Raw genomic sequence first — 12393 nt, 5'->3', positions numbered from 1 at the left:
CTCTGAAGCAGGTCTCGACGTCGGTCGGCAGTCTCTCGGCGTCGATCCAGCATGCTTCCTCGATCCTGGTCACCTCTACGTCGAGTGCTCTTTCGACGACGAATGCCTCGACAGAGCGATGCCGGCGAGAGGCAGGTGAAGACCGGCGATGTCTCTACGTCGAACGGCGATGTGTAGCCGATGACGGAACATGCCCCTCTATCGACGCAGAGCGTCGCTGGGACGACGGCGGAGGAGCCAATCTCGATGTAGAGGGTCTACGCGACGACGGTGGAGGGGTATTTGGCACCCTCGACGCCGACGAGACAACGGAGATCTCATCCTCGACGCCAATCGGAGCCTAGTTATCAACGGCGTAGGACTCTGGGCTCTTGGCGTCGATCGCTGTACCTGCGACGACAGGTGAGCCTGTTCGACGCCGAACGTCGTGTCGACGACGGCGGCGGTCTGCTCCTTGACGCCGATCGTCGCCTGGTTGACGACGGCGGCGGTGTGATGCTCCTCGACGCCGAACGTTGCAGGGTTGACGTAGGCGGAGGGGTTGCAGTCCTAGACGCCGATCGTCACAGAGTGGACGACGGCGGAGGGTCTTGAATTCTCGACGTCAACGACGTACCTGAATCTCCTCCTCGACGGCGAGCCCGCTGTCAAAGGTCTTTTTTTAGATAAATGACCCACCGGTAGATCTTTCCTCAGCGCCGAGCCCGACGCTGAAGCTGAAGAATGTGAAGTCTTGTCCTTAGAAGGCGTTCTAGACCTCTTGGAGCCCTTCTGTGAGCCAGGACATAGATGCAAATTCTCTCCCTGTCCTTCAGAGTTCTTCCTGACAGGGTTTTGCAGTGAGGACAGGTCCTTGGATCATGTTCTTCAGGCAGACAAAGTATACAGACTTTATGGTTGTCTGTCTTGGCCTTCTTTTTACCACAAGAAGGGCAGGTATCAAAAAGAGAAAGCATTTTAAGGAGAAAATGCCCAAAAAACTGTCAATAAAAGACAGATTCTTACTTGACAAGATGTAAACCGTCGAAGTAAGTCAAAAAAGTTGTGTGAATGAAGTGAATTTCTGACAGAAATCAGAAATGAGTGGACCTTCCTGAAGGAGCCGGAAAGAACTGACCTAGCTGTCACCCCTGAGGGATGATGGGAAGCTGGGGGTCATGAGTGCCTTAAAGGCACGGTGTCAGTTTATTGCTATACAGCTACAGGTTAGCTTTTCAGTCTTTTTAGACTGTGTATTTGCAATGCAACCTGGGAGCTTTATATGCTTTCAGTGTTTTATGAGAATTTCTACTGCTTTCCAAGCATTAAAACAGTTTGTTTCTAAACAAACTTTGTTGTTGTTTCTCATGTTTCTAATGCACGTTGTTCATGTATGGTGTAAATTCTTTATTAGGCTGCAATTGCTATATATATATATATATATATATATATATATATATATATATATATGTGTGGGGCACATAATATAGTGATTCCGGGGTCCCGCGCATGGGCAGGAATATTCTAATGCTTATGACTATTGATGAGGATCCCCTGGAAGAGAAAAATAAATGTTATATATATATACACACACACACACACACACATTTTTGTTCATACACATACACAGTGTGAAGAAGAAAACTACTTCAGACTGAGCTGGGTAATTGCTTCCAAGCTTCATTTAGTGCTCATGAATAAGAAATAATATAATGATGGAAATCTTCTCAATTTTTTAATTACGTTACTCACACGGTTCTGGGACTACTGACAGAGACTGGGGAAGAGGACAGTCAATAACTGCAGAAATCCTGGCTCTACTAACTTGTGTATCGAAGGAAAATCAATCCCATCAGGATTATATGCTGTGATCTAGCGCACGGTGGCTTTTTGTTATCTAGAAGGGCGTGGAAATTCAAAATGCTTCGACCAGCCCTCAGCCTCTGTTGGGGGTAATAGTTCCCAAAAGTGAGCTAACTTTAAAGAGTAAAATGTTCAGTCTCTTGAAATAATCCACTACATATGTTGAAAAAGTGCAGGAAGAGGATTTCAGGCCAAAATACAAGATAATATATTATAGTGCTGGTACTGGATTATAGAACCCTAATAATAACTCTGATATTAAAATGAATCCCTTGCAAGTCTTTTGAACCCATTTAGAACACTCTTGAAGATCAATGTGGTGCAGCAATGCCGTTCTGAACTTTTGTATTCAGGTCTAGAAATGGCCAGACTTCTAATTTGCCATTTGATTTTTACCAGAGTTTTACTGGAGTAACTGTATTTTGTGTTTCAACTTCTTCTGCCACTATTATGTATGGTGTATTCAAAGCTTCTACTGAAAGTTTGACCAAAAGAGGCAATGTTGCAAATCTCAAACACAAGCCACACATCAAGGGAAAAGCCCAATAATGAACAAGTTAATATTACACGAGTACACATCCTAGTCAAAATGGCTCCAAGTCTAATTTATACATTCCAGTAAGAAAAATAAACCAGATTTAAAACGAGCAGCGTAAAACTATTCAGGCATCATTTAGTGAACTTGTCATGAAATCAAAGTGTGGAAAGCTTCATACTTTTGAATTATATTACTAAAATAAACACCAGAACAGCCTCCATTTCTGTTTTTCAGAATCCCTTATCTAGGGTTTATAGGATATTAACCTTTGTTCTATGCATTCTATTATTTATATAACATTGAGGGGTACAGCAAACACAGACTTCAAGAGCTACAAATTAGGTTTCAAAATTGAAATATTATGTTCCGTACCATTATGAATAAAATTAAACAATATTTTCCTCACCTGCAGTATCAAACAAGCCTAGGGTGTATGGCTCACCACCAATCATAACTGTTACAGCATAGTTGTCAAATACCTGAAATACAGAACGCGATAAATTACGTAATGTTGATAAGCATACAATGCATTCAAATTAGCCATTCAAAGTTCTGCAAAACAATTCAATAGTTCAAGTTCATAAAATATAAAGTCCCTTACCTTCAACAAATATCTAGAAGTAGAATTATCCTGTCATGACATGGATTATTTATTGGCATCGTACTATTTCTTTAATTTAAGTCATTAAGTACTATGATGTTCACCAGAACACAAAGGAAATACGATTACTACATTTACATATTTTCTAGTAGAGGCAGCGACATCCAATTCCATATTCAAATAAGATACTTGAGATTTAATAAAAAAAAGGTTTTGGTGCACATTCAGTAAAGGTGGCGCTGCACATGATGCAGCCACACTAAGGATACTGCTTAGAAAAACTTTAAAATACCCACCAAAAACAATATGAATAATTTAAAAGGATGCATGTAGAGGACCTGGTTTTTATATGCTGCAACGCCGCTATCGGAACCTGTACCTAACACTGTGTGGAATGCTTGGCTAAGAACATTTCAAGATAGGACAAATGCTCGTGTCTGTAGAGGCTTAGCTGCAAGAACACTGTGGTTACACGCAGATCGTAACAAAGTTGCATGCTACTTGACAGATTCTAGTACTGCATTTATCATGGGACGTTGACTATATATAGAGTAATGATATTTCATCTTGGTCTGATTCTAAATTGTCCAAGGTCCAGAAAAGAGTTTTGATTCAATTTATTTTTAAGGATTTAATGCATTGTACAAGGACTAATCTACCTTTAACTACATCCTCTGATTAGAAGGTCGGTGCTATACTCCTAACCTGTGTATTTATAGGCTATGGACATACTAGATAGAGTGTGTCCAATTCTCCAACAGATAGCACAGCCAACACTAAAGCCCAAGACCCTTTTCACCTGGCCAATTTTTTATTAACTTCAACAGTATGCCTCGGCTGCACTGCATAAAAATAATGATAAATACTAAATATACCATAATATTTGGATGGTATAATCCATTTTAAAAAGAAAAGGGAAAAACATGCCAAATTGCCAGCTAACTTTGATAAAAGAAATAGGATTCCAAAACCCTGGATGCTATGAGATGTATGTGTTCCAAAGAGTAGTGCAACCAACAGCATGTAGACAGTTCATTTTTTCACTTTAGTTGGACAAAGGGCCCCAATTGTTTACAGGATTTTTGTAAGCAGTTAGTTAATCAATTTAAATAAAGACTGCAGCAATGAATAACTAGGAACAAGTAACAAAATTATGACAAAGCGTGTTGGAGATAGCCCACCTTATGCACCTATTTTAGTGGGTAGAGAAGTATTTTACAAAAGAAATAACTGGCACTTAAGAAGGTGCTCTGCACATCTCACCAATCAGGATATTTCGGAGATATAAAATCTAATTCCTCTGGTTAGATGGGATTTGTTTCCCATTTGATGGCAAGAAGTAATGCTGGATACTAGCCAACTGTTCATGCACTGCTTGGAAGTGTGCAGTACTATATGAACAATGTGATAGCTTACTGAGAGCTCACATCTATATTTTTTCCGAATGTGAAATTCAGGGTGGCCCACACGCAACCATCAATGCCTCTTTTGGAGAACTTCAGGATTCTACTAGACCAATAATGCAGCCACTTACTTAAGGGTTCAGATAACCCTTTCACCCCACAAACTATCATTTATATTATCATCCCCTTCTATACAACAGTCCTCAAGAAATTAGATATTTAGGATATTTGACATCTTTCGAATGAAAAAATTACTACGTTCCCAGACAGTAACCAGACAGACCACTTTTGACCAACAGTGCCACTTGTTTCATGATTTCCCACAGACAGAGTTCCATGAACTTTCAGGTTCCACATTTCTGATAACCCTTAAAATTATAAAACCAACCGTTTGTTACCAATTTGCCGACAGTGGATGAGTGGCCAACTCAGCATGAAGGGAATGCAGCAAGGACTTCAAATATTTAGCTCTAGGATGTCAGTATCACAGTGTATACTCAATGGCGTTGAAGGGGGGGGGGGGGGGGGGGGGGGGGGGGGGGGGGAGGGGGGCGGGGGGTACGTATATTGATTTACTTTACCTCATTGGCATTTTGATGAAGGTGTTGGTATGATTGATAATTTAAGAATAATAAAAACATTGAACACAAACATATGAGCTTATTAGGCTGATACCACACAGGCTTGTAATACGCATGCCCCCCCCCCCCCCAAATAAAATAAATGTCTGTGCACTGCCAACGCTCCATCTGCATCTGACCCCCCCCCGCCCCTCCCCCCTCCAAACACCAGTGGTGTGCACTGGATCCTGCTCTTCACTTTCAGCAAAATTATACAGGAGCCCCCGCCACCAATAACCTTTTGACCATTTAATGTTTTTTCCTAGACCTAAATGTTTTACTTCTTGTCAGGAAGAACATGTTGCATAGTTCCATTTTCCAGCTAATTCCTATTACCTACCATTTCTACTAGTTTGCATGCAAATCTCAGCAACTCCTCTTGTTTGAGGACTAGTCAACTGTTGCACAAAAGGTGCCATGCGTGGTAAACAGTCCATTGGTAACCAGATTGATGGCCAACAGGGGTGCAACAATCACAGAGGGAATATTTGATTACATTACTAGGAGGAGAGCAAAAGTTATGTGTCACTAGGGAAAGTCACAATAGTTCCTGTGAGTAAACTACACGTTCTACATCCCTCAACTCTGCTGAAGTGGGGCAATTAATTGGTGAAATGGATGGATAGAAATTCTATCTTTCAATTGCTACTAAAAAAAAGTTTTAACCAAACCACATACCTTCTCTAGAAAAGAAACCAGTACTATTTAAGGAGACCCCTGCACATTTTGGCCTTTCCACAAAGAACCTGGACATTCTGGTGCCTACCAGGAAGTCCTTACCAGCTGCTACTGGGTTCTGCCCAAACATTCCCCAGCCAGGCAAAAAGAAAAAAAGAACACAACAAATATATGTGGAGAACCCATAACCTGACGGCCAAAGGGGGGCAAATCAGAACCTAACTTAATTGATAGAGCTCCAGTCTTCATGGACTTCAGCCAGATGATATACAGGCTGATAAATGAACCTTTTGGGACTGTGCCCAGGTGGAATCCAAACCAAATCTCATAGTAGACCTTTCTTGGTGCTGATATTATCATTCATTGCTTCACGTAAAGTACATCCCATCAGTTAATCTCCAAATAAAAGAACAAGTCAATAATCGGGTGACCCTAGTTCTTCCTTAAATATTCTTGAGTATTTAAAATAGTAACACGCCAATTCCATTCAAGCCACAGTTCACTAATACAGCATAATCAGTTTGGAAAACAGATGACTGTTGTTATATATTACATAATTCTCACTCTTGTTACCTCTTCTTTAAGTGTATGTGAGGTGTTTTAAGACTCGCCCTCCCACAGTTAAATAAAAAACAAATACGTTTTACATGGTCAATGAACGAACATGTGCGTCCCCAATTGTTCAGGTTATGTGGATATTCTTTAGGGGACATTTGACAGACCCTATTAAGTCCACCTTGCAATCTTGGTGCCTTATACAAAGGTCCTTTATGACCAATTGAAGGTATTCCCAGGAAACAAGCTTTTGATTTCTTACGATGCTTTAATCTACTCAATGGTTTTAAGCTTCTGCAATTTTTCCAACAGCAAAATATTCAGTACACATAAGAGCAAACAAGGTTTGAATTGCCCAAAGTGTTGAAAAAGCAGCAAAAAGCCATTTGTCCTCGTTGCAATAATCATATTACTTGCATTAAAAAAAAACATTGATAATGGTGGAATACTCTTGTGTACTGAGAGTCCACAGGGCTTAATTATCCAGAAATGGAGGAATTAAGAGTTGTGCATGTTCAATTTGCCCTACCAACAACGTTATTTCAGGCTGTGTGTGGTTGGTTACAGATTGCAAGTTCTAAACTGGTCTTAAATGTCACTTAGAAATGGCTCTGCTCAATCCTACTCCATGCACAGGTGCACACCAAAAGTCAAATAAACTTCTCTTTTTCCAACTAGATGCGGCATGGGCTCTTGGAGATTCGGTTCCCAATAGTATGGCACCTGCAAATTCCTCATGTTATTTTAGAGCAGTCGTACCAGATTGTTCAGTCTTTGCCATATTGTGACTGAAGTCTCTTGGCTTTATATTGCTTAACAAGGTGCGTTGATATATGCCACTGTTTGTGAACCATAATCATTGACAGACTGGGGTGCGTTTCACATGATTTTTCCAGCCTCAGGCACTTAGTAAGACAATGTTAGTGGTCATAAATTTCTAAATCACTGTGGCCTTACTTTTTAAGTCACTCCTCATATTTCCTTCTCTGAAGTTAGCATTTACTACAAAAATTACAGTCATTTCCATCACGCTCTTGGTTTTATTAAAAGATGGCTAAACACGGGGTAGACTGGACCGTACAAAGAATATTTACTTAGTGTTAAACTATACTTTTAATCTTTGGTTGATGCACACACATCATATGGGCATAGAGTAACTTAATCCTTGTTCTTGATCAATTTGTGAAATTGGATATTAATGCCATTATGTACAAGTTCTGCTACAGTTGAGATCAGGCTGCATACTTCGCAACTGCTGTAAGCTTGTATAGGTGGAAAATCCAGGCTGACTACACTTAATCCTGATGTGTTTAAGTTTCTGCTCTGACTACCACTAATTATTTAGAAGAAAGAACTACAGAAGGAAGTCCCCGATAACAATCTTTGCAAGCATTTTTCAGGAAGATAGTTTAGACCAGCAAGTGTTAGCTATTGGAAATCTTCCTCTTGTATACTGCAATTTTTCCGCTATATATTTATTACTGTGACACTCCACTGGAGTGATCTTTGCTTTAATTCTCGAACGTGCTGATAAAGAGACACTGCGTGGTAGAACTCTTTACCAACTGGCACATTCCAAGCTTTATCAACGATATATTTAGTGCTACCCACCACATTTTTGTGTTCTACGCTGTGTGTTGTTGCCTTTGAAAATTTCATTCCTTTTTCCTTTCAGACTCTCAAGCCACTGTCCTCGAAGACTCAATTCTACCTGGTAGAAAAAATAGTGTGTCTTTCAAGTTCTCATTCCTGAAATCTCGTAATTGCCGGCCAAGCCTGAAACAGAGGGAGGACGGGGTGTTCAAAGTTTATATTAAATGTTTTTTTTAAAAACTCCAATTCAGTCAGTTTTCACAATCCTTGTTTTAGCTTATACACCTCTCTCATTTTATATTCCTCTTGTTGTCCTTACTTCTCTAGCCTACTCTAGCAAGTTCAAAGATTAGGTTCAGATAAATGCATTTTTCCCAGTTCGTTAGAGAAACTGGAGAGATTTATTTTGCCTCAATTTATGCTACCAGGCCTATACGGTAAGGAACTAGTCTTTAGGCTCCGGTCAGAAGAAATGCTTCAGTTCCCTTCTGAACATTTATGGCTACATAATGCGAATACAATTAGAGCATTCTCTTCCTTTCACCCTCAGTGGTCCTTTTTGACAGACTTTGGAAATCGATTGTTTGAAATTTATTTTATTTGACAAATGAGATGAAGGCTTTTAGTAGCAATTACTGTGACCTGTTCTGCACCATCCCATGTTGCGCACTACAGCTTTTTACACGTAAACGTATCATAGGAGATTTTGATTGGCCCCACCATCACCCTTTTCTGCAAATAAATTCAGTATTAATTTTGTGATTAAACAGTTACAGCTAGTTATTAGCATAAAGTAGAATGTGTGTGTGGAGTCAACAGATTGTAAAAATGAAAATACAAAAAACAAAAACAATTTTTTACATTATTATGCTAAATTCGAAAATAATCAAATAAATGGTGTACAATGGGAGACATGACTAAATAAACACTACTGTTGACTTACATTTGGGTGGTCACACCATGAAAAGTATCTAGCCTGCTAAAATAGTCTTACAAATTTGAAGTGGAAAGAGATAGTAAACATTAAACTCACCGTAGGCACATACTCTGATGGAAATTTATTTGTTGTATAAGAAATTAACAAGCATGTTTTACCAACTGCTCCATCCCCGACGACTACACATTTAATAGTCTGCATGGCTTTAATCTGCTAGTATCCACTTTCAGCAATATTTATCAGATGGTAACCTGCAAGAAAAAGTTCGAAACATGAGATTTTACATAGGAATCCACAAAATAAAAACCATGTTTGATTATGACAAAGTACACTGGAAAGGAGAAAGACATATAGCAAGACAGCAATGCACTTTCAAACAACGCCAGTAACTGAACGCTCATTAGCATGATGGTTAATATATCTTTCAATTTTGCTAAGTTTCATTTCTCCATTCTTCATACACAATCCTACTTTCGCCAATCTTTCTACAACATCAGCCCACCTTTTAATTTTATTGGCGCCTAGGAGTGATGTAAAAAAATAATTAAAAAAAAGCAAAAAGCTGCTCCCATTTAAAAACATGTACGCAATGAAGACCTTACCAATGAGGTAGCAGAAATGTCAATGGGAGTTGGATATGTAAGTTGACAGGACTAAAAATTGCCCTTTAAGAGACTGGCTTGAGGCTTTCCTAATAATCCAATCAAAAAGTTTAAAAGTTTGGGAGCTCAGCAGAATTCTTTAGTCTGATGTTTACTTCATCAAAAGGTATTTCCAAAAGCAGTATGTCCTGTTTCTTATGAAGAAAAGACCTCCAGGAATTTACTGAGAAGGTAGGATCGTTATTTAAAACGAAGTGCTTTGCAAGAGAAATCCAAGATTATGTGCTAGCAAGAAGAGGAAAACCAGTGTTGGGCCGCGGTGGCCAAGTATATCCGACCATGACAGGTTGTACTGTTGTACGCAGAATAGATTTAACAGAGCCACTATAGAGCGGGAGGACTAGCAAGACTAGTATTATTTCCGTCAATAACAGGCAAATAAATGCACTACTGATCTTAAATTCTTTATAGGTTCCCCTAATTTAACCATGAGACAGAAATGATAGTAAAAAAATGGATACTAAAATTTTTATAGGTGGGGTTGTAAATAAATAGCTCATTAAGAAGCTTAATCATCTTACAGCAAGAACAAATCTCTATGATCTACCAGACATCGTGGCAGAACTTAACCAGTCACGTACGTGTCAAATAAAATGGAAGGATGGGGACATGGTAAGTTAGGATATTACTAAGTTAATTAACCACTTCAGGAACTTTTCTCAATTTTAATATTCTGTCAGAAGATCATTATCCAAGGTGTAGTCGTCAATCATGTGAAAGACTGCAGATATGGCAATTAGATAAGCGTAACCAGGGGCCAAAATACTGATTGCTGCATGCCTTCTGGATACATACTTGGATCGAAGGCCACATGGACCGGAGCCTAACTAGCATGCGTTTCAACTGATTACAGGTGGATCAATGCAATCTTTTCTACCTGTTTGCATATAAATTATTTTTAAGACCGGTATTAGGCTCTTTCGGACTCACAGGTCACTATCATGATTACGCGGGAAGAGAACTGTTTTCTTTCTATGTTTTTTATTGAATTTATTATAGAAAAATATTATTTTAAAAGATTAGGCAAGTAGGAAAGGGCACTGGTTCGCAGCAGAAGAAGAATTAGAGTTATAACTTCATGTAATAGTATTTTCATGTCAAACAATATATTTCTGGAAATTGGATCTCTTCTGCCATTAACAGAATAAGGCCAAAAGGCTTCTAGATCGAAAGAGCATGCCATGTTCTAACACATCCAATAAAAGTAAGCAAGAAGCAAAGAATAATACTCCATCACAACGTTACGGGGCAGTGCTAAAAGAAAAATCACCTTTACCTAAAGAAGTCATAAAATCATATTCACCCAGGACTTCGCCATGGAAACTGCCCAAGAATAATAAACTTTTGGGAAAATATGGCCTCAACTATGGAACAATAATTTTCTATGTGGTTTTACTGGCTTTCCAAGAGGTGAAACCCACCTCCAAAGACACGAAACATGCACCCAATGATATGTAAACTTTTTAAGGGTGGCTATCCGTCCTAAACCTAAGTATTCAGATTTATGGGATGTTTCCTTAGTAATTTCTCTCTATAATCGTTAGCCAACGAACAATCTTCTATCTAGGAAACAGTCGTTTGCCAAATTGGCGATGCTTTTATGTCTATCAGCTTGTAGGCGTTCATTGGACGTGCGGGCCTTGGACATTACAGGTAGAGTATTTACTCCGGAAGGAGTTTCTTTTACTATCACAGGACGTGCAAAGACTCTTTCAAGGCACATTGATTATAATGCTTTTCCTAGCAATGACAAGTTGTGTGTTGTGCAATGTTTAAAAACATATGAGGAATGTACTCGTTCTGAGACCAGAGGGTTCTACTCAACTTTTAATTGCTTTGCAAAAGCCCTGTAAGCCTGTGTCGGCTGCTTCGATAGCCAGATGGCTTCGTTATGTTATGGTATTGACATTCAAATGTTTGTTGCACATTCCGTGCATGGTGCCATGGCATCAAAATCTTATATGTTAGGTTCTAACATTCAAGACATTTATGCGTTGTGCTGATTGGTCATCTGAATCAACTTTCAAGCAATTTTATTATAAGTCAGTGGGAGATATAACATCTGTTTTTGATAAGCGTTAAACTAGCATAATCCGAAGCCTCCGGTCCAGTAATAGAATCAAAAAATTGCTAGCATTCGCCCCAAGAATTTTCATTTCTATTAAGGACACGGAGGCGAGGATTATCCCACCCGGCTGTTTTACAATATCATTGTTCATGCTTACCCACCCCGTTGCTGATGTAATGTTGGACATTTTCACAATAAGCAGATATTACAGGTAGTTCATGTTTTCTTCTAGGAGCAGATAAGAAATTTAAATTAGAAACTTCTTCAACTTGAAGTCTCTCTATGGACCTTAGTTTCCTGTTTAACTCCCATGTTGGAGGATGTTATTGGATCATTTTGTTGACTTAGTGGACTTTTAAAGTTCGAGCAAAGAAACAGGATGATGGGACTGTGTTATTGGCTCTTATTGGGGCTAAGAGGGCGTGACTGATGCAAAGCATCATGAACAATGTAGTTTGTGTTAACTAATTGAATGTTTCAATTGGCTGCTGTGATTTACAGTAAAAGAAAGATAGCATAATCCTCTCCTATGTGTCCTTAATAGAATTGAAAATTCTTGGCACGAATGCTAGCAAATGTTTGATTATTACTCTAGAAGACGAATAGTTAGTAATCGGGCAAATCACCCACCATCGAAAAAACTCAAACCTTGAATGCACCTGAACAGTTTTCTATCTTACTGCATCCAATCAGACATGAACATCTGACAAGACCTCCTTAGTATATACGAAGAATTTTCCTTCCGTTATCTAGTTTTCTAGAAACAAATCTTCAAAGTCCAGTAGGTAAATCCACCTCACAGTTTCACATATAAGGCCAGCAAACTAGACATCTGCATCAAGCTCAATACTCTTACGGCACCCATCTGCAACAAATAATTCTTTACATTGGAGTAG

At 39.1% G+C, this 12393-nt stretch overlaps 1 protein-coding gene across 5 annotated transcripts in view; it reads right to left on the bottom strand.

The window, feature by feature from the left end:
• The window catches only part of CDC42 (cell division cycle 42), a 114754-nt gene that overhangs the window by 34999 nt on the left and 67362 nt on the right, over positions 1-12393 (bottom strand). For all 5 annotated transcript variants that reach the window (XR_015295894.1, XM_086921880.1, XM_086921877.1 and 2 more), the window contains exons 2-3: positions 8864-9018; positions 2787-2859 (exon numbers count right to left, since the gene is read on the bottom strand). Coding sequence is in view for 4 of the 5 variants with exons in the window: in XM_086921880.1 (XP_086778006.1) it covers positions 2787-2859; positions 8864-8968 (178 nt within the window). In the remaining variant the exon portion in view is untranslated. The remainder of the gene's footprint in view (positions 1-2786; positions 2860-8863; positions 9019-12393) is intronic.

Source organism: Lissotriton vulgaris, chromosome 5, assembly GCF_964263255.1.
Source record: "Lissotriton vulgaris chromosome 5, aLisVul1.2, whole genome shotgun sequence".
NCBI classification, from domain to species: domain Eukaryota; kingdom Metazoa; phylum Chordata; class Amphibia; order Caudata; family Salamandridae; genus Lissotriton; species Lissotriton vulgaris.
The sequence above is the reverse complement of the archived record's forward strand: the minus strand, read 5'-3'. Positions and strand labels throughout refer to the sequence as shown.